At 49.1% G+C, this 22268-nt stretch overlaps 1 protein-coding gene across 1 annotated transcript in view; it reads left to right on the forward strand.

Annotated features, from left to right (window-relative positions):
• Sh3pxd2b (SH3 and PX domains 2B) overlaps positions 1-22268 on the forward strand; it is an 80275-nt gene that overhangs the window by 21345 nt on the left and 36662 nt on the right. The window contains exons 2-3 of the mRNA XM_032912152.1: positions 6498-6578; positions 16638-16713. Of these exons, the coding sequence (XP_032768043.1) occupies positions 6498-6578; positions 16638-16713 (157 nt within the window). The remainder of the gene's footprint in view (positions 1-6497; positions 6579-16637; positions 16714-22268) is intronic.

The raw sequence follows: 22268 nt of genomic DNA on the forward strand, positions 1-22268 counted from the left end.
CCCTGGGCTGAGATTTTATTCAGCATGTGTTTCATTTCTGGAGCTTTCCATTGGCTCAGGAGGTAAGAATGGCCAGCATCCTTGGCCCGTTTTGCAGAGAACGCAGAGGTTCCCGAGACAGATGTCACACCTGACCTCACACACTAAGTTCTGGATGCAGATTGCACAGCTCAATCTACCCAGGTCAACACCAGAACCTGCCATCCTGTCCTTGGCATCCCTGTGGCACTAGCCACACTTGGACACAGTGGCCTTGGGGACCAAGTGAGAAGATGCTAGCCTAGGGCTCAAAGCAGAAAGTGCTTTTCAGTCTTCCCAGGAAACAATGTCTTTTTTCTCTCTCTCTCAGACAACACAGAAGCCTCTGACTTGTAGCCGTTTAACTTGTGACTTTAAAGGGCACTTTGGTTTTGAGTTCAGCTCTTTGCCCAGGCCAATGCTGTTCAGTAAAATACTTTTGCGATGCCATGTCCTTATGAAGCCACGACTGCTGACCTATCACAGGGCTGAGGGAAGAGCTGACACCACACAGTGGCTGAGTGGGGTGCTGGGGAGGTCAAGTGCATTTTCTGCTTATGGTGTTTGACTTAGGGGGTTATCAAGATACAACCCACTGTAAATCGGGGAGCATTTGTACAGCGTAAAACATCTGGAAATACGAGAAGGCATTGTAAGCAGAGTTCTTAGACATCCTCCACACTCCTCCTAGCTCAGAGTAACCCCTGGCGTGTGTGTTTACATGAACAGATACACATTTATGTGTAGGTCTGACCTTATTTATATTTATGATTCTTGTGTACTCGATGACATTTATCTGCGGCCCAGATCAGCACTGGAGGCTTTGGGAGGTGTTTACAGGCTTGCCCCAGTGTCAAATTGACATCACCCAGGGACACATGGCATTCGTGACTGGGGTTGAGCAGGGTGACATTCAGATTTCTTATTTTTGCTCTCGCATCTGGAACAAGTGTCCTTTCCTCGCCTCCTTTATACTTTGTGCTTTATGTTGGTGGTTTTACTGTTTTAAATGGGCTCAGGTCTGGGGCTGAGCTACAGCCTGGGACCCTGGGTTGGAAAGGTTTGCTGGGCCTCATATGTGCACATGGGTTAGAAAGCTATGTTTAGGCTTGAGCGATGGCACTCCTGGCCATTGAGTTCAGTATAAATGAGCTGATTATACTTATTAATAAGGTGTCTGTAAACATGAGCATAGACAATGAACTTAGATATTGATCTTATGATAAAAAATACTTGAAAGCATGAAGGACCCTCCCTATCTGTTCCTCCAAGGAGTAACGCTTATGTATTGACTAAGTCACTGCTGCTGGTGACGGCGTAGAACAGAGCTATTGTAAGTGACAGGAAGTAGCTATCCATGTGTGTGAATATGGGTGATGTGGCATGTATGTGTGCACACACACACAGGCATGCATGCATACTCATGTATGACACATATGTGCATATATGGTCTTATGAACCTTGTAGTATAGTATGTATAGCCATCCCTTGCTATCCATGAGGGCTTGGTTGCAGCCCTTCTACCCCCATAGGTATCGAAATCTGTAGATTCGTATGCAAAACAGCACAATATTTACATATAACCTACACACATCCTCCCCTGAGCTTTCTGTATCTCTAGGTCGCTTACAATGCTGATACTTGGTCCCGGCGGAGAAGCCGTGTGAACAGCGTTAGATTGTATTGGTATGACTATGGTATTGGTAATGGCTAGAAGAAAAGATAAATATATATGTTAAGTGCAAACCCACATCATTTTACCATCTCCACCCACACAAACAGAACCTCGGGCACAGAGGCCAACTGTGACTCCCCCTGAAGCTAAGGGACTGACTTCAGTGTAACCATGGAGCTCTGTTAGTTGCACAGATCCCTTTGTCTTGCCAGAAGGGGAAGTGAGAGGGAAAGCCCAGGTCCTACTGTGCAGAGTAGAAGCCAGAGGCCGGGCCTGGAAGCAGGACCCTGAGCCCTGGCCAGATCAAGGTAGGCTCTCCCTCAGTCTCTGTGCTATAGCCACCATCACTGTGTCTCTCTGCAAAGCAGACGTCTGTCCTGTGTGTGGCAGTGCCTCCAGGCTTTGGCTCTTGTGGGGACTGGGCAGCTCAGGTGTTATTCCCTAGCGAGAGGACTGTCCCTGCGAGCCACTCAGCCCTGGCCATGGGGTCAGGCAGGATAGGTGGCCTTACAGGTTACACCTGCTAGAGGGCTGTTGCCACTTTCTTTCCTGCCTCACACAAGTGTTCCAAGTCGTTACAGGACAGGTGGGTAGTCCTCAGAGGAAGGGAGCCATTCTGGTCCAGGCCACAAAACACTTCACACCATACTTGAGCAGCCAGTGACCTCTCAGCGGTAGCTCCCCAGCAGGGTGGGGCTGACCCAGAGCTCCTGGGATGATCTCTAGCCCTACACAGAGGTAAAGCTCTCAGGGATGGGCATTTGGCTCAAGACTCCTTTTGATAAAAAAAATAAATAATTTATTTTATGTATATGAGTGCTCTAACTGCATTTGCACGCATGTGCCAGGAGAGGGCATCAGATCCCATTACAGATGGTTGTGAACCACCATGTGGTTGCTGGGAATTGAACTCAGGACCTCTGCAAGAGCAGCCAGTGCTGTTAACCACTGAGCCATCTCCCCAGCACCCAACTCAAGACTTCTTTCCAGGCAGACTAAGGTCCAGATGTGGGAGGTGTGGGGTGTTACGTCCTGTAAGCACCAGGAAGAAGGAACTGAGCCCAAACTCATTCAGCATCTAGGAACCTGTGCCGAGCCTTGGTGAGGTGTACCAGAGGGACCCACAGAAGCAACTCCCCAGTGGGGCGGGGCCAAAACAGACCTCCTGGGTTGAGAGTCCTGAGGAAGAGAGCAGTGTGATGAGGTGAGGTAGTCCTTTGGAGGGGCAGGCCCACTTGCTCTCACCATCTGTACCTATGCTCGCTATGATGACCAAGATGGCGCCCGTTCCTTGTAACCGTCAGCTTGAGCTATTGGATTGAGTAGCACCTAGGAGATCAGCATCACCTTTGGATGTTTGGATGCTGTTTCCATAGAGGACACTGGCCAAGGGGTGCATTACATCCGTTGATGGATTTACAATGCTGTGGTAATCTGAGGCGGGCCTATGTGAAAATGGGCCGTCATCTGTGTGCCTCAGAGGCTGCATTTGCTTTGAACCCTTCCTGTTGTCCCTTCTCTGCATCCTGCCACAGAGCAAGCTGCTCTGATCCTCTGTGTCCCCCTCCCTCTGTGAAAGGCTCACACCTCTGAAGCCTGAGTCCAGTCAGACATTCTGTCACAGGGATGGGAAAGCTGACACGGTGACAATTAGGATGGGGTCTCGTTCTGTAGCCCAGGCTGGCCGAATCTTCCTGCTTCACCTTGCAAGTGCTGGGATCAGACAGCACTGTCATGCCCGACATACAGCACTTCATCCATGCTGATCCATTCACGACCGTGCCTCTCTTCGGTTACTATGACCAAGTGCTGGGGGTAACTTACAGGAAGGGAAAGGTTCATGTTTTCAGAGGTCAAGAGTAGTCACCTCCTTTACATTCGTATCCATGACGACAACATATATCATGGCAGGAGTGTATGGTGGAACATGTCGACCATGAAACCCAAAGAAAGACAGGAAGAGACAGGGGTCCCAGCATGTGCTTCAAGGGCCTGCCCCAAAGACCTAACTGCCTCCTTCTGGTCTCCACCTACTGATGGTTTCACCGCAGGCTGGTGACCAGGCCTGTCACACATGGTCCCTGTGTGGGCGCTCACCAAACGGTAGCACTGTCTCTCATCACTGTTTAGTCTCCTTTTCTCCAAAGGCTGGTGGCACTGCTGCCTCCTCACTGGCTTTCCTGCCATCCATCTGTTTGCTCCAGTGATGCGTCCGGTCAGGGCTTTTACACGTCTTTGTAATTGAATTGTTTGTCTGCTGGTGAGTTTTGAGGCTTTTAAAAATGCATCCCGTATAGAACATCATGTCTTTGCTTGGCTTTCTTCCATACAGCAAGGGCTTATCATGGAGTAATTTCTTGCATGGTGTTCTCCCACCAGGGCATTTCAGAGGGAAAGAATCTTATGATGCCATCAGAGATCCTGAATCCTGTCAGCCTGGCTCGGCCCCCTTTTATGGCCAGGGCCAGGCAGTGCTGTATTTGAAAAGGTGTGGGAAACATGCCTCCCTGTAACAAAACAGTGAGAAAGGAGGGAGGTAATTGTCCAAGAGAAACTGGTACTGAAGCCAAAGAACGGGGGAAGGGTACCAGACGGGAGCATGGGGCCCACAGCACGGGAGGAGCTAACTGAGCGCTCCTAATGTGTGCCAGGAGCCAGACAAGGCCCATAGCTGTTGGCTGTCATGCTCGATCCCCAAGGAGGCTGCTGTGTCCATTCTAGAGTAAGGGCTAGCACCTGGTGAGCGTCCCATAGCTGCAGTGCTGGTGTGTGCCATCTTCCAATCCTGAGCCCTCAGGGCCAAGCGTAGGACAAGCCTGTGATGAGCGTGCGACAGAGTCTGGCCTGTGCCTACAAGCACTGCATCAGATACGCTCAGGGGTTCATTCCCATGAAGCAGTTTGGCCTGCCGCGGTCCAACAGCTTCAGAATGGGAGCAGGAGGCCAGGAGTGAGTTGTACGAGAGAAGGCTTTCCATGAGTGGGAAGCTGCTCTGTGTTGGTTTTAAGACAACAAAATATTTGGCGGTCTTTCTTAATATCTTTTCTTTTTCTTTTTTCTTTTATTTTCGGCGCTGGGGACCGAACCCAGGGCCTTGTGCTTACTAGGCAAGTGCTCTACCACTGAGCTAAATCCCCAACCCCTTCTTTTTCTTTTAAACTTCGATGGTCATGTCTTTCACATCCAGATGCTTGGGCATCTCCAGGGACAGGGGACCTTTGATGGCGTGTTTGTTCTCTCTAGGCCTCAGTTTACCCAACTTGAAGGTCAAGTCACTAGCTTATCCGAGTTCTACAGTTTCTTTCAGTTTCCAACCCTAGCACCATTATGTATGCATATGCGTGTATATATGTGTAGTATATAAGTATGCATATGCACATTTATTTATCATGTGTCTATCATATATATCAATCATATATCGCGCACACGTGGATTTTATCACTACACATGGTATGCATACATCAGATGATCATACCATTCCCCATAAATATGCATAAGTAAAAAATGATAATTAAGCTATTTTATTATAATTACACAGATTTATTATAATTATGCATAGCTCTCCGAGGACCACATGGTAATTATTGGCCCAGAAAGCAGGTGTCTGTAGACTTAGCTTCAAGCTGAAATAGATACGTCAGATCGTATCCTTAGTCTCCTGACGTGAAGGGTAAAGTCCCATGGCTGACTCTTACCGACCCCAATTGGCCCTGTTCAGTCACATGTCACCCCTTCTGGGTCACCATGGATTGTGCCTCCTCTGTTTCTAAGGGGCTATTCGGGATGGAGAAGAGATTCCCTGGAGAAAAGTCGAGGTGTTGTGGTAATCAATGCTAGCCAAAGCCAGCAGGGGCAACTGCAGTCCCCACTGAGGTATATGCCTGCCTGCCAGCAGGTACCTCAGTTTCCCCACACTGGTGATATGTGGCCAAGGTGAGAGACATGACCTTGATTTTGTTAGACGCTTGTATAGCCTGCGAAGCAGAGGAAGCAGGTGCTGTTCACCCAGTTTACAGATAGAGAAACTGAGACTCAAGGGAGTCCTCACTGGCGGAAACATCAGGATGGGGCAGCACTCGGGCCATAGAAGGGGTTGAGGATTCAGGCGCCCTGACTTCTCTGGAGAAATGGGAAGGTTTTAAGAATTACTCTGGCAAGAAGAGCCACATGGACAGCAGGCAGACATCTTTACAGTGCTGGGAGTAGCAGTGGCCGGAGCTGACCTGCCGTACCCTGACACAGCTCTGCAGGCAAGAGCTATTGTTCCCCTTCTATTGAGGAGGGAGGGAGCTACGGCTTCGAGACAGCAAGGGGCTGACTGGTCCAGCTGGTCTTTGGCCAAACTGAGATTGAAACACACGGGTTTTCTGGCTCAAACTCCTCCCCAGTCTCAGAGATGAAAGATTCCCTTAGTCTGCTTGGTGTTGCGATAATTGAGTGGCACAGGTGAATAATTGGTAAAGAATAGAGGTTTGTTTCTTAGAACTTGGAAGATCACAATCAAGGGGCTGGCATCTGGCAGGGGCCTTTAGAATGCTTAACTCAGGGCAGAAGAGGGAAGGTGGATAAGAGTGCAGGAGAGAAGATGGCTGGATTAAACTTGCTTTTCTAACAAACCCACTGGTCATCAGGAACCCACCCCTGAGCTACTACTGCTCATGACCCACTCAACACCCCTCAAAGGTTTGCCTCCCTGCTCTGTCCCATGGGGATGAAATTCCCGGAACCTGGGCTGGAGAGAGAGTGCTCCAACCATATTGTCCCCTGGTGGTTTAATACTTGTCTCCTTGCTCTCTCCCTGCAGGTCTACATCATCCGAGTCACGTGGTCCAGTGGCGCCACGGAGGCCATCTACCGGCGCTACAGCAAGTTCTTTGACCTCCAGGTAGGCATCTGTGGTGGGAGAGGAGGTTAATTGGACTTTTCATACATGTGACTTTAGAGCCTCGTCTTTCCATGTTCTAGACTTTAAAATGACATCCATGTTTAAGGTATAAGTAAGGTCTTGTCTGCCTTGTGCTTTGACCTATTTGAATCACGTCCTCTTCCTCCTTTATTTCCTTAATATTTTAATTCAAGGCCCAGCACATACCACTGTTCACTTAGTGATTGGTGCATGTTTGCATGTGTGAGTATGTGAATGAATGAATGGATGGTTGAATGGATGGATGGTGGAGGGATGAATGGATGAGTGGATGAATGGATGAATGAATGAACAGATGGATAGATGGATGAATGGATGGGTGAGTGGATGGCTGAATGAATGAATGAATGAATGAATATGTGGATGGATGAATGAATGAATGAATGAATGAATGAATGAGTGAACCAATGAACAAGCATGCACTGCCAGTTTCACTGTGAGCTGTGTAACTCAGCAGGAACTCGCAGCTAGGTAGGAACCATTTCCTTTGCTAATCCTGGGCTGATAACTTCATGTCAGTATCTCCAAAAGTAGGCAGCTCCAAGGAGACTGGAGAAGTCAATGTCCTTCAGGAGATGACCTGGCAAAGTTCTTTACATGACATCTGCCACAGACACTAAGGGACATTCCTGGCTTTCTGAACTCCCTACTGTGTAAGTGAGGTCTAGTGTGAGCCTCCATCCACGATGGCTGAGTGGCATCTGCCCTACTCGTGACAGGACCAACTCAGAATTCCTTGAGTATCCCAAGAGGAGAAGGCTCCCAGGCTTCCGGCACAAGGCAGTGCAAGCTTTTCATTCTGCCGTCTGCCCTGACTTCTCCTTCTATGTCCCCACAAGTGGTATTGGCTATATCCCTAGTCCCACTTGATTGCAGATGGCTCTGGCAACCCTGGGTTCACATTCTGAGTACCAATGACTTCTGTCTTATTACGTGCTTTGGAGAACCACCATGACCATGGCAACTCCTATAAAGAAAAGCATTTCATTGGGGCTGGCTTACAGGTTCATAGATTTAGTCCATTATGGTTATAGAGAGAAACACGGCAGTGTGCAGGCAGATGTGGTGCTGGAGGAGCTGAAAATTTTGTATCTTGATCAGCAATAGACTGTGTGTCACACTGGGCTTAGCTTGAGCATAGGAGATGTCTAAGCCCACTCCCTCAGTGATATTCTTCCTCTGACAAGACCACACCTCCTAATAGTGCTACTCCCTATGGGCCGAGCATTTAAATACATGAGTCTATGGAGGCCATACCTACTCAAACCTCCACAACTTCTTGTGTCCTGGCAGACGCTTTGCATGTCATAGGCTTAGCTCTGTGCCAATCACTATGACAGCCAATGAATGGGCTTCCCTGAGTTGCTCTTCCACCATGGTATCAAGGGCATTGGGGGCTGGGTAATGTTAACTGCAGGCTTCCTTGACTACATAAACCCAAGCACTTCCTGCCAATGTGAACAGGAGAATGTTCAGAGCCTGTGTACAGCCCACTGCTGTAAAGGAGGAGAGCAGACAGCAATAAGCTCCCAATTGATTTCTCTAGTGCAGTTAAAACAGTCTCTCATGCCTCCCCGACACACAGCCAGGAGTCGCGGCTTCGTGGAAAGCCATTGAGACACCAGTCACTTAATTATTTAAAACATAATGAGCTCATCTGGGACGCTTTGTGTTCCATAGCATGTGGCCGCATCGAGCAGTGTCACGTACACCTATAATCTTCTGCTGCTCTGCTGCAAACGAGCTGAGGATAAATAAACAGCAGGGCTCTCCGTAAAACATGCCGTGGGGTGGGATGCTGCCACGTGGGAAAGTGCGAGCCTCGCACACACAAGACCAGGAGGTTGAGCCCAGCCACGCGTAAGTAAGCGCTAGCCACCGTGTAGAATGAACAGACGGGGGAGAAGAGAACATGGGGGAAGGGGAGACACGGGGCAGCGGTGATACTGGAACCCTCCAGTGCCCTGAGCAAGTGACACACAGAAGCCCCGTGTGGGAGAGCATCCAGGGCTGCCCTGCCCTTTCACACGAATGAGTGATAATGTAGATGACCTACAGGTTTTGCCCATTGCTAGGTGCTGCTGTTCTAGGCAGTGGTGTCTACCTTGGGAGCTCTGCCTTGGCGTGTGTTCAGGGACTTCTTGCCAGCCTGGCACCTCCAACAAGGAACAGTGGGGCTAAGGAACAAGAACAATATGGTTGTCATCCAAGGTGTTATTCTCCTCTGCAGAGCAGAACCCACTCCACCAGTTGGCACACGAAGAGAGGACTTGGGTGGATTCACGGGCAGAGCACATTGTTCCCTAGAACCCAGAGCAAACACGGCTGTGGCCTTGAAAGGACCCAGTATCCACTGGCAGCTCCCGCCCATCTGTCTTGTGGCCTCGGGACCCCCTCACCAACCTGCTTTTTGTTCCCACGGATGCATTTAGAACAGCCTCTTCAACTGCCCATTGGCCAACACCCTAGGCGTCCTCAAGTCGGCCATTTTAGCCTCTGTCAGCTGTCTTTCCCTACTGTCAGCAACCGGAAGTCCCCGGGTGCCAGACTCTGGGGGAGAGACTCTAGTGATGGCCAAGATCCTGGGACAGACACCACAGCAGCCTGTCGGCTGCGGTGGGGAGCAGGTGATACTGGCCCAGCATACCAACTGGAGGAACTGCAAGAGAGCGGGGGGAGGGAGCCCTGTGAACGGGAACGTGTTGAATCGCTGGCGTGTTGGAGCGTGTGGCTAGACTGTTCCTTGAAGTCCTTATTCCAGCCTGGCCCAAGGATAAAGGCAAATCCAAGTTCAAGGCTCAGCCTTCTCTTTTCAGGCCTTAGCTGTCTGTCTGTCTGTTCTCTGTCTCTCTGTCTCTGTCTCTGTCTCTGTCTCTGTCTCTGTCTGTCTCTGTCTCTGTCTCTCTCTCTCTGTCTCTCTCTCTCTCTCTCTCTCTCTCTCCCTCTCCCTCTCTCTCCCTCTCTCTCCTCCTCTCTCTCTCTCCTCTCTTTCTTCTCTCATCTCCAAGTGCATCCCAACCCCGGACTTGTTAAGACTCTGAAATGAGGGGTTGGGATTTAGCTCAGTGGTAGAGCGCTTGCCTAGGGAAGGCAAAGGCCCTGGGTTGGGTCCCCAGTTCAAAAAAAAAGAAAAAAAAAAAAAAAAAAAACGAAATGAGAGGGACCTGGCTCAGTGTGTTAAGGGTGAGCTGTCTCTCTCCACAGACGTGTCAACCATGGTGACCTCCTTTGCAAAGTCCGGTCACAAGTCTTTTCCAGCCCAAATCCTGTGCTTATTACACTGTGTTCTTACTGACCTTGCTTCTACCATAGCTTAAGTTTTCTTCCCAGCTCTGTGTAGTAATGACCTGGGCTTTACCAGAACAGAATGGTCTGTTCCCGGTGGCCACCCCTGGCATGGTGAAGCTGTTCAGAGGCCCGGCCTCATCCAGTTCTAAGGAGTCCCAGATGGCATGGTGGCAGAGTGGGAAAGTCATGTGATTCCAGGGGTCTGGCTCAAGCTAGAAGTAGCCTTCTCTTCCCCATATTAACCTCAGAGGGGTAGGAGAGGTTGGGCGACCCAACTCAGCGGTCCCCAAGGACTGGGCAAGGAGACCAGCCCATGTGGGACTGTGACACCCCACATTAGATCATTTCATGATTTCCATGACCCATTTGGCACATGGCCTTGATTTTTTTTTGTTTTGTTTTGTTTATAGAAGTGACTTGGCTCACACTATGAGAGGAGGGCTCAGGCTTGGAGGAGGAGCAGCCGAACTGGTGTAGTGTAACAGAAAAAGCAGAGAGCTCAGAAGACCTGGACCCAGCCATGCTCAGCTGTGTGGCTTGGGCCCACTCCTTTAATCTTCTGTGTCTGAGCATTCTCATTGGTGATATGGGATCATGTCAGTAAAAGCAGCCAGCATTCCCGAGGCTCTGCTCGTGGTCAGTCTACTCATTTAATCATCACAAGCAGTTCATCTGATTACACAGGTGAAAGAGCCTAGGCTCAGAGAGGTTCGCTCATTTGCCTGAGTCACACAGCTTAGTCTGACAGTACTCAGATTGGAGGCTGTGGTCTATCGGAGTCCATGCTTTTAGCCACTCTGCTCTCTGATGCTGCTTTTGCTACCAGCCGCAAGTTAAAATGGAGCATGTGTCCAGAGAGAGCAGTCCCACAGGGCTTTGGGAAGTGGACAATGGGCAGATGGTGGTTGTAGGTGTTGGGTTTCTTTAGGGGGTAATGAAAAGGTTCTAGAACTAGGTAAATGGCCATGGTTGCTGACTGTGTAAATACACAGAAAACTGCTGAGTGGTACATTTTAGCTAGTGAATTTTGTGGTATGTGAGGTATAGCTTGCCTCCTTCCTTCCTTTCTTCCTTCCTTCCTTCCTTCCTTCCTTCCTTCCTTCCTTCCTTCCTTTCCTTCTTTCCTTTTTTTTTAAGGTGGAAACTGTGAGACCAGCCCTGGGCTGCTGACTGGTAGAATGACTGTCAGACCCAGGCTGCTTGGGATTAAGAAGAACATGGTTCCAGTTTCTCAAGATTCCAGACTTTGGGATCTGAGAGCTGGGGTTCAGTCTAGTTCTTCACTTTCTGGCTCAAGATCTAGTGTCTGTCCGACTGTCATAATTGCAGATAGAAGTCCAACTAGGTTGAATTTTCCCAGATTCACGTTCGTCAGCGGAATGGAGCCCTGAAGACCAGGGACTTTGGCTTTGGATGCAGCTAGAGCCAGGGCTGCCGAGTCAAAGACTTGTCTTTCTTCATGTCTGGGCCCCGTGGTGTGGTACATGGCAGCAGCTACTGCACCAGCCTGCATCTAGCACATCAGCATCATTACTTTGGAGGAAAAAAATTCCTCTGTGGCTGTCTTAGTTAGGGCTCTACTGCTGTGAACAGACACCATGACCAAGACAACTCTTAAAGGGACAACATTTAAGTGGGGCTGGCTTACAGGTTCAGAGGTTCAGTCCGTCATCATCAAGGCAGGAACATGGCAGCATCCAGGAAGGCATGGTACAGGAGGAACTGAGAGTTCCACATCTTGTTCTAAAGGCAAACAGAAGAAGCACTGGGTAGAGGTTCAAAGCCCATCGCCACAGTGACTCACTTCCTTCAATAAGGCCACACCTCCTAACAGTAGCACTCCCTGTGGGCCAAGCATATTCAAACCACCACAGTGGCTTAATTTCATCTTAGACCATAGGATGAGGTGTTCAAGGCACACAGGGACCTCTTTTCTGGAGGGAAACAGAAAAGTTTGGAGTAGGAACACCTGGTGGGAGGTCCTAACCCTTGGACAGGTCACTCAGCCTCCCTGAGCTTCACTTTCTACTTTAGCCTGAGTTAGTGCTGTAGAGTCAATCGGGATGTGATGGAAGGAATGGACATCCAAGCAAGGCCCTGGGGAAGAGTGACTGGGGTGCTCACAGCAGCACCCAGCCAAGAAATTTGGTAGAACTTTGAGATGCCTTTCTTAAATGCCATCTCACTAAACCCCCCTTTACCAGCATGAGGTCAGTATCATGGGCATTTCACAAGTGGAAACATTTAAGCTTAAAGAGGCAGTCACGTGCCCCAAACAGCAGGGATCCAACCACTACCTCCCTGGGACCCAGGTCTGAAGAGATGGACTTGCTCTCAGCATCCAATTCATGGGTTCATTTCCTCCCTACAGCTTGAGCACCACCCGAGCCCTTGACAAATAAGCCTCAGACATGGGTCCACTTCACACTGTGTTCTGCAGCCTTTGTACTCTGAATCCCCCAGGTTCAGTGTGTCCCCCCTGGAGGAGGGTCACAGCTGTCACCGGAGCTACCCAGAGACACCCTATCTCACAAAAACAAAAGACAAAACAAAACAGTTCTGATACTGGCTGTAGTATGATTGACCTGAACACCATGCTCTGAGTAGGATAAGGCCAGAGAGAAAAGGACAGATGTTTCACTCTCCCTGCGCAAGGTACCCAGAGTGATCAACTGAAGCAGATGGGGCATTCACCAGGGAGGGTGGATGAAGAGCTGTCTGGTGCTCTGGCTGATGAAAAGCTCAGAAGACGGTGAAGGAGATGGCTGTCTACATAGTGGGTGCGCAGTTAGACCATGGAACTGTGTACCCACATATGGTTGGAAGATGTATTGTATATTGTGTATGTGTAACACAGTTAAAGAAAAAAAACCTCACAGTCTGCCATGCTACTAAGTTACTCCCAAATCAGTTTCAAAGCAGTGTTACTCACAGTCTCCGACACAATGTCCCTCATTCCCTAAATGGCCATACCGGACAGATGATGGATGTTGCTGGTGGAACTTTCTGCCCCAAGGGGACTTATCTGAGGTTCGACAAGTGGTCTATGAACCACTGTGGACATTTGTTAGCTAATGGAAACATTCATTAGCCAATGTGGACACGCGTTAACAGTGTACTCATTAGCCAGTATGGACGCTGATTAGCCTGTATGGACATTCCTTAGCCCATGTGGATACACAGTAGCCAGTGTAGATACTTGCTAGCCAGTGTAGACATCCAAAGGGGATGCACCAAGGGAACAGAAGTAGCCTTGTCACTGTATTCTTTACAAGTGCTTCCCCTCGGTGATGTTTCAACTTTGTCCTAAAGTTGAGAAGGTAAAGGGGATAACATTAGTCAAACCTATAAACATCAGAGCCTGTGCGGCTAAGACTGATGAATTGCTTTTGAAAATGGAATGTTCTGTTCCTATGTGCACAGAATATTGAGCCTGCCTCGTCTCAAGCTGGTTTTCCATATCCACGTAACCCTGAATCCAGCTGAAGAACCATATTAGGAGAATGTGACTAGACGAAGGTGTTGGGACTGGTCATGCCCCTGCCCTTCTGTGTGGCCTAAGGCAAATTGCTTGTCCTCTCTGATCCCAAGTTCCCTCATCTGAGACTTGGAACTTGTAACATTTGTTTCACAGGTCACTGTAAAGATCTGATGAATTAGAAGACAGTTAACTGTCAACTGCCCTGCACTGTCAACATCGTCATCATTATTGTTGTTGTTGTGTTATATTAGTAATGTGACTGCTATTCTTTAGAGATTTTAACTGTCCTTTGAAGTGATCCCCTTTGTGGGGAGGGGTTCTCTGTTGAATCCACTGACACTTTTCATTAAACTTGTGTTTCCAGTAGTTTTAGCTTCAACATAAAATATCCTGGTGAGTCCAGAACACTCTTGGGTACCACCTGCAGTCCTCAGACTCCCTCACTGTTAGAATTCATTTTGCCAGTGTTTCTTGAAAGCTTGCTATGTGCTGGTATAGAAAAACTCTTCAGAAATGAACCCATCTTCCCAAGGAGGCCCACAGTGGCCTTGGCAGTCAGGACACTGGACCAAGTATTACTGTCCCAACGCAGGATGGAGTAGGGGCCAGTGATGAACAGCCACAAATAACACTGTGGATAATGGAACCCAGGCTACCCCAGTGCTTACAATTGTAGCTCTCTTACCTAGCATGTACAAAGCCCTTGGTTCCATCCCTAGTACTGCACATAATAATAAAGAAAATGCATGAGTGAAGCCTCTTCCCTGGGCTTCTGGAAGCTTACATACTCCAGCCGCCTTGCAAGCCCAGCCACCCTGAAGCCAGCCCACTCCCCATGGTATTGTATAAACTAGCACAGAAGAAGCCAGAAGCTCCAGGCTGATGCACATACCCCCTGCCCTCTCCAGTCTTGGTGGCATTACAGAGAGGAACTCTTGCAATGACAAAGTTCCACTGAACTGCAGGCTCTGGCCTTGCTACACGGCAGGCTGCAGGCACTGGGCCAGATTCTTTGCCTCTCAGACCTTGAGTGCTAATGTCTACAGTAAAGGCAGGGTAGGGATGGGGTGGGGTGGATCCTGCTGAGATGCAGTGCCTGCCTGCTCCTGGGCACGTTTTCTTCTTGTGTGCTTACTCCCTCCTGGTGCTTCATTCCTCCTGGACTTTTCCAAACTTCTTTCCTTCTACCAGAGAGTCTGTGGAATCAGGGTGATGTTTTCCCCCAAAGCATAGTGGTGGGGAGGCTTCTCACCTGTCAGCCATTTGTGGCAGACTCCTCTCTGTCTGCTCTGGCTTCCTGGCTACATGTGGATTAGGATGGGTCAGGATATGCTGCTATAACAAGTAACCTCTGTTAGGCTCCAGAGATGGCTCAGTGGCAGAGTGCTGATTTAGCATGTGGGGAAGCCTTGGGTTCAATCCCTAGCATGAGAGAAAGACACACACACACATACAGAGAGAGAGAGAGAGAGAGACAGAGAGACAGAGAGACAGAGAGACAGAGAGACAGAGAGACAGAGAGACAGAGACAGAGACAGAGACAGACAGAGACAGACAGAGACAGACAGAGATAGACAGAGACAGACAGAGAGACAGAGGGAGATAGATAGAGACAGAGGCCATGATTTACATAGTTGAGCCAGGCACGGTAGTGGCAGCACATGCCTTTAATTCCAGCACTCAGGAGGCAGAGGCAGGCAGATATCTATAAGTTCAAGGCCAGCTTGGTCTACATAGTGAGCTCCAGGATAACCAGAGCTTACACAGTGAGACTGCCTCAAAAACAACAATAAAACAACCCACCAGATAGCAGGGTAGCTTGATCATGGGCAACTAGGCCAAGGGCTGGACCGTGGGCAGGGTTGAAATGCTCTGTGCCCTCCTTCCAGGACTGCAGATGGCAGAGAAGTCGGTGTCAGGGAGTAGGTCCTTCACAACAGAGAGGGCAATAGACAACGGCAAACTATGATGCCGCTGTTAGCCTCTACCCTGAAACGATATGTGTTGCTGATCATTAGATGAGACCCACTTCAGAGGGGTGGAGCTCGTTACAGCAGCATATCCTGACCCATCCTAATGCACATGTGACCAGGAAGCCAGAGCAGACAGAGAGGAGTCCTGAGCCCAGCCCCGTTTTAGATATGCCACAATGCTGTTATTACGGGAACCGAAAGGGAAGACCCTTAAAATTACATCAGAACACACAAGAAGTGAGTGGCAGATTCCTGTGATTTTTGAGTACCAAGCCAGAGATTTCACATTAGTTTCTTCCTTTTTCTAAAATTAATATTTTTTTTTACAAGGTCTCAGTCTATATCCCTGGAACTATGGCCTGGAACTCATTATGTAGACCAGGCTAACCTTGAGCTAGATCCACCTACCCCTGGGATTAAAGATGTGCATCACCGTGTTCAGCCTCACTTTCCTTCTGAAGCTGTCAGAGTCACAGGCTGGTTATACTCGGCCCCCTGCTCCGTCCTCAAACCCTGCCTGTTTTGTGGTATCTGACACACTACTTCACAATCACCAGGCTGTTTTCCAGGCTCTTTTGAGACTACATGTCTTCATGGCTGGCTCATGCATACAACATAGGACCAGGCACTGGGCTCTGCTGGGCAGGTTTGGAGTTTCCGAGTGGATCAGGAATAGAATGATGTCGTAAGCCTAGGCTTAAAAGGTGAAGGGCATTTAAACACACCCATCACTTCCCAGAATGCAGAGCGACCTGGTGTCTGTAAACAGAAGTCCTTAGGCTATGGTTTACATTTCAAGTCCCACAGCTTAAACTCTAGGAGAACCAAGAGTGGTGGCCTGGAGCGACAGCTCCGTGATAAGAGCACGTACAGCTGTTGCTTGTAGAAGAACTATGTTTGGTTACTAATACCATCATCTGGCCAGTTACGACAGCCTGTAAATCCAGTTCCGGGAGCCCTAACATTTCTGGCCTCTGAGGGCACCAGCATGCATGTCGAACATGTACACGCAATTTTTAAAAAATCTTAAAAAAAAACAAACAAACCAGCTAAGAATGGTCTTTTGCAATGTTGAGCTTTCACGGTTTGGAAGCTGTGGATGTAAACAGTTGCCTTCACATAGGCCTCAGATCCAGACCCCATCTCCATAGGCTCAGGTTTCTGAAAAGCTGGACAAAGTGAACTTTTACTATGTCAAATCACAAGTTTCGTTCGGATGTCAGATAATGTGTGTTTTGTATTGTAAAAGGTTTTTGCTTTTATTCCCTCTTCATGTAGATGCAGATGTTGGACAAGTTCCCCGTGGAAGGGGGACAGAAGGACCCCAAGCAGAGGATCATCCCATTTCTGCCAGGTGGGTAAGGTGTACACTCTTTGGTAGGGTAAGCCTGGTCACTTGAAAAGCAGTTCCCAGTCCCCACAAGAGCACATGAGCTCATCCCCACATCACCGTTGGGGGAGGAGTGTTGTTTCTCTCCTGGTTAGCATCTGTTGCTAGGATGAACACCACTGCCAAAGGGGTTCACTTCATCGTCCATGTCTCCGTAACTATCATAGGGAAAGGTAAATTGAGAGCTGATGCTGACACCAAGGAAGAAGCTGGCTCACCCACCATGGCTTGCTCAGCTTGCTTTCTTATATAGTCAAGGACCTCCTGCCCAGAGGTGGCACCATTCACAGTGGGCTGAGCTCTTCCACAACAATTAGCAATTAATAACATCACACACACACACACACACACACACACACACACACACACACACACACACACATACACACGCCAGTCTGATGGAGGCATAGAAATTTTCTGACACTTCAGATCCTTCTAACGTCCCTGTCAGAGAATGCTGTCTGCTTAGAAGGGTCCCTGTGGTTTCCAGGCTGATCCTGGATAGTATAAGGCATGGACTAGCCTACTCTGCGGAGTACGGCAGGACAGGTTGGGATCGTGATTACTAAGCACCTCGAATACCAGCTGTTAAACCAGCTGCTGCAAAGGGTACAATGCAGTCTTGGCTCGCACTTGTGTGCACACCCAGCTCGCCCCACCCCCAGCCCCAGCCCTACCAAAGAATAACGTGAAGACTTTAGATGAAAAAGAGGAAGTATGCAGAACAGAACCTGCTCCAAGTTCCAACAACTGCTGCTTACAGCTGTCACTGGATGCTGGCACCACCAAGCGATTTGCATTACACCCCAGCTCCAGTTAGTTTCCCGCTCTACAGGTAGTCAGCTCCACGCTCCCGTCACAGAGGAGGAGCTAGGGCCCAGAGAAACTGCAAACATGTGCACAGATGGCAGATGTGGGATATAAACAGGGATGGTGGCTCTGACTACATGCCCAGAGTCACTTCCAACTTTGTCACCTTAGGCGCACACACACACCTCACCTCGGCAAATGATTCAGTAGTATTTGTTTGATTTCCTTTCTTGCAAATTGGGGGTGAGAATGGTTCTGTAAAGATGGCGCCGATGAAGACTGTGTAAGTGTCTGACGGGTCCCTGAGGCCGTCGCTCACTTGATGTTGTTACACATGTTTGACTGTCAGTATAGTCACCCCAGATATCCATGGCGTGGAGAGCTCACAATCTTCCTCCTTTCCTGGGTCCCTGTAAATGCACCTTTTATTCACCTGATGCAATTGTCATCTCTGAGGCTTACTACCTCAGTCTGCTAACCTAGGCCTAGCCCTGGGAGCCTCTAGCCTCCATACATTGTAATCTACGCCTAAAATGTTTTCAGCCTCTGAGGCTTACTGCTGAACCCTTTCTAGTTCTTTCTGGGTTCTGGATGGCTCAAACTCCTCTCTACACTGACTGACTCAATCTGGCTTCTCTTGGGTTCTCCTGAATTGCTCTGCTTGGCCTCTAACTTTGCCAACCTGTCCTAATCTTCTGGCTCCTTCTCGTTCTCTGGTTCATTCTGTCTTCACCCGTGTCTAGCTTGTTCTCTCTTGTACCTGCCGCCGTACAACTGTCCCAGCAAAACTGTCTCCTCCCTCTCTGTCCTGCTCTTAAGTAGCCTCCTCTTCCTCTCTCTTCCCCTGAGAGTTGCATCCTATTCAGTCAGATCTTTCTCTGATTACTTATTTTGTCTGCCACTGAATTAGACAACACTTTCAAACGTGAGTGCTTCCTTCTGCAAAATAACTTTACCTTCATTGTTTGGGGTTAAAGGTGTATCCTCCCAAGGGCTGAGCCACCACAACTAGAAACAGATTGTGTTTTTGTTTTTGTTTTGCTTTTTTTTCCCCAGTAAATAATCCAATCTCAGCTTTTACAGTGTGATCAAATATCCTGCAACAGGTCTCTGTCACACCCGTGCCCACCCGGTGTGTTCTCAGGCACTATCAGCCTGGCTCAGTTAGGCCCCCTCTGCTGAGAGAATCCTTTGCAAAACAAAAATCAAAAAAACAACAACAAAAAAAAAAAAAAAAACCTAATGATTTTTAGTCACTCCACTGGGAAAACCTCAGCCACACTGGAATTTTTCCCCCAGTGGAGAGAACCCCATGTGCCAGCTACAATAGCCAAAACCCAGGGCTGCAAAGCACACACTTTGGAGCCAGACCTCTTCAGCCCCGTGATTTTAATCACCACCCGAAGCCTCCCGCCCTCCCCTGCCCCTCTATTTCCACATCTGTTAAATAAGACAGTGACTCTGCTTCCCAAAGTTCAGTTCCTAGCACAGAATAGGCTCTCGGCAAAGGCAGCAAAAGAGGAGAGTTGGGGGGCTTCCTTTGGGGGTTCTCAGTTTTGTATTTTGAAGTCATTCTGGAATGAGCAGAATGTTCAAGTTCAGCCAGGTTCTAAAAAACAGGATTTCTTCAAGAGAGAGAGAGGGAGCAGTAAGATGTAGCCGTAGCTTTCTTCTGGATGAAAGAAAAGTCAGCTCTGGAAAACTTCCCAAGGCAGAGAACTTGAGCCCGACCCCTCTCCCCAGCTCTTAAAAGCCTTTGTGGTTACGTAATTCTTTTCCAGCAAGAATTCGAGAAAATGCTGCTCTCAGGACTTAGCTCCTTTGTCCCTGTGCCCACTTCCAGCCTAGGATTCCCAGGGGCTCCAGGACCTGTGACCCATCCCTTCTGAGCCCCACCTCTCAGCTATTCCCCAGGCCAAAGCAGTGGGCAGGAAGTGGGTCTCCTCTCCTGAGGTCAATTCTCTAGCCAGACTGCCTTGTCAGCAAGACAAAGGCAAGTTTCATGTTAGCACAAAGGCGGGGGAGGGGGCCAGCCTGCGCGGACTTTCCATCCCAGCAAGGGCTGGGGAGGCCAACTTGGCAGAGGATGGGACCTGAGAACTAAGAATTACAGTTTGGCCTTCTTCCCCTGTGGAAAACAAAAGCCGCCCGTTCCCACCAAAGCTGTTCTCCCTCCTGAACACCCTTTCCACTCCAGTATGGAGGTAGCCCCACTGTCCTTCCTCACCCTCCCATCCTCCCCCCACCCCCGGACTCACCGTCCCCACACTTCACCAGAGAGGCACCACTAACAAGTAGGGGCCACTGTGAGCGCTGGCCAGGCTGCCTCGAGCCTGGCCTGAGCGTAACCTGCCTCAGGGTTGGCTGGCCCCAGAGAGCTGCACATGGGAGAAAGGATTAGCGTGTTCTTAACTACAGTGTCACACGCATGCTGACGCTTGGGGGGCACACAGGAATTACTCCTTCATAAGATCTACCATGGGCCAGGTTCCAGGTATGTTGTGGAGGAGACCTCAAGACAACAAAACAAAGCCCTATTCTTCCTGGTCACGGGCTCCAGAGTTGATTGGCTGCTAGGCACACAGTAGGAGGCATTGGCCATAACCACCTAGTGAGCTTTCCTCCTGCCTCAGTGTCCCAAGGTCCCTCCAAGCCCAGGGAGGAGTTTCCGCCCACTAAGCTTCTGGGTGAAGCCTTGAGCTCCCTTTGCTTTCTATTACTATGTTGAAACACCGCGACCAAACATGAGTAGGAGAAAAAAGGGCTTGTTTGACTCACATGTCCATGTCACAGTCTACCGCCGAGGGAAGTTGAGGCAGCGCCATGGAGGAATGCAGCTCATTGGCTTGCTCCTGGCTCACCCGGCCACCTGACCCCGGGTGACTCCACCCACAGTGGATTGGACCCTCCCAAATTAATTGTTATCCAAGACAATACTGTAGGTTTGCCTACGGCCTGTCTTATGGAGACATTTTCTTAGGCGATGTTTCCTTTTAACTCAAGTTTGTATCAATTTGACCAAACAACAGAAACAATAACAATAGTAGTAAATTAACCAAAACAGACTGGCTGTGTGGTGGTTTTGAGACAAGTCTGTTCCTTGCAGTGTAAGTTGGCAATGGCTCCATGCTCGTTGTAAATACTTTGAACCCACTTACTTTTACAGTAAGAAACCTGTATACCGTATACTGCTCTCCTCCCTGATGTACAGAAGGACCTGCCACCAAAAGGGAACACGTTAGTTTTAGGGTTGGGGTAAGGGGACAGTTCTCTCCCACTTTGAGAAACGGATGAATGCAGAGAGAATTTGCTGCCCAGAGCTGCTCCTTCTTAATCATGGAGGCTCAGAGACTGTGACACTTCGGTGGAGTGTAGATTGCCAACAGCCTTACCTGCTGAGTGAGGCCCGCTAAAGTGAGAAGTGTGGCTATTTGATTGGCTGGGGCTGGGAAGGCCGCCAGCTTGATGTGGATTTGAATTGGTGATGTCAGCATCTTTGCAGGGTTGGGGACAGTCCTGCCCTGGGAAGGTTGCCCACCCAGATTCTCAGCAGGGTCTTTCCATATTAGGACAATCAGCAGAGCCTGCTGCCCCCACCTCCAGGTTCCCATGGGGACCCATTGAGGAAAACAGGCTCTCAACACCGGCTCCTCTTCTGTGGGAGAATGTCTTTATGTTTCTGAAAGCAGTAAATATGGGAAAGCTTAGAAGAAAAGAAGATGATCTGTCTCTCAGAAGACAAAGCTCTTCAAACCCTTTGATGTATCTGCTAGATCTTTCTTTTTAGCAAGCAGGGCTAGATCAGAAAGACACAGAATCATTAGTCAAATAGCACAAGAGTTTAGTGGACCCGTAGACAGGGTAGACAGGAGCAGAGACATGAATGAGGGGAGGGAGAGAGGGAGTCTGCGGCCCAGGATGAGCTTGGAGGAGCTCTTCCTGCAGGGACTCTTCCACCTGATTTCACAGAGATGCAGAAGCTAGAAAAGGGGCCTCATGAAAGGAACAAGGAGAAGCGTGGTCACCAGAGCCTGGTGGAAAATGTTGTAAGAGGATGGGGCAGGGGTTGGGGATTTAGCTCAGCGGTAGAGCGCTTGCCTAGTGAGCGCAAGGCCCTGGGTTCGGTCCCCAGCTCCAGAAAAAAAAAAAAAAAAAAAAAAAGAGGATGGGGCAGAATGGTTTAACAGCAGGTGAGAGAATGGCTTGCCAACACTACATCACAGTGTGCCCCTGCTCCTGGCTGCTACTAACTGGGTGTTTTAGAATAGCTGGTAGAGATGTGTCTTAGGGTTTTACTGCTGTGAACAGACACCATGACCAAGACAAGTCTTACAAAGAGAACATTTAATTGAGACTGGCCTACAGGTTCAGAGGTTCAGTCCATTATCATCAAGATGGGAACATGGCAGCATCCAGGCAGGCATGGTGCAGCAGGAGCTGAGAGTTCTGCATCTTCATCTGAAGGCTGCTAGCAGAATATTGACTTCCAGGCAGCTAGGATGATGGTCTTGAAGCCCACGTCCACAGTGACACACCTACTCCAAAAGGGCCACACCTAATAGTGCCGAGCACATACAATCATAAGAGGCTTGTGCATGTTTCCAACACATGAAATGCTGGAAGTGAGTCCCCATCAGTCGCATTAATTGCCCATATCGTACTTACACAGTGCAGCCCATATGTATGTATAGTGGCTGTAGTAGCTACCA

Source organism: Rattus rattus, chromosome 9 (genome assembly GCF_011064425.1).
Source record: "Rattus rattus isolate New Zealand chromosome 9, Rrattus_CSIRO_v1, whole genome shotgun sequence".
Taxonomy (NCBI): domain Eukaryota; kingdom Metazoa; phylum Chordata; class Mammalia; order Rodentia; family Muridae; genus Rattus; species Rattus rattus.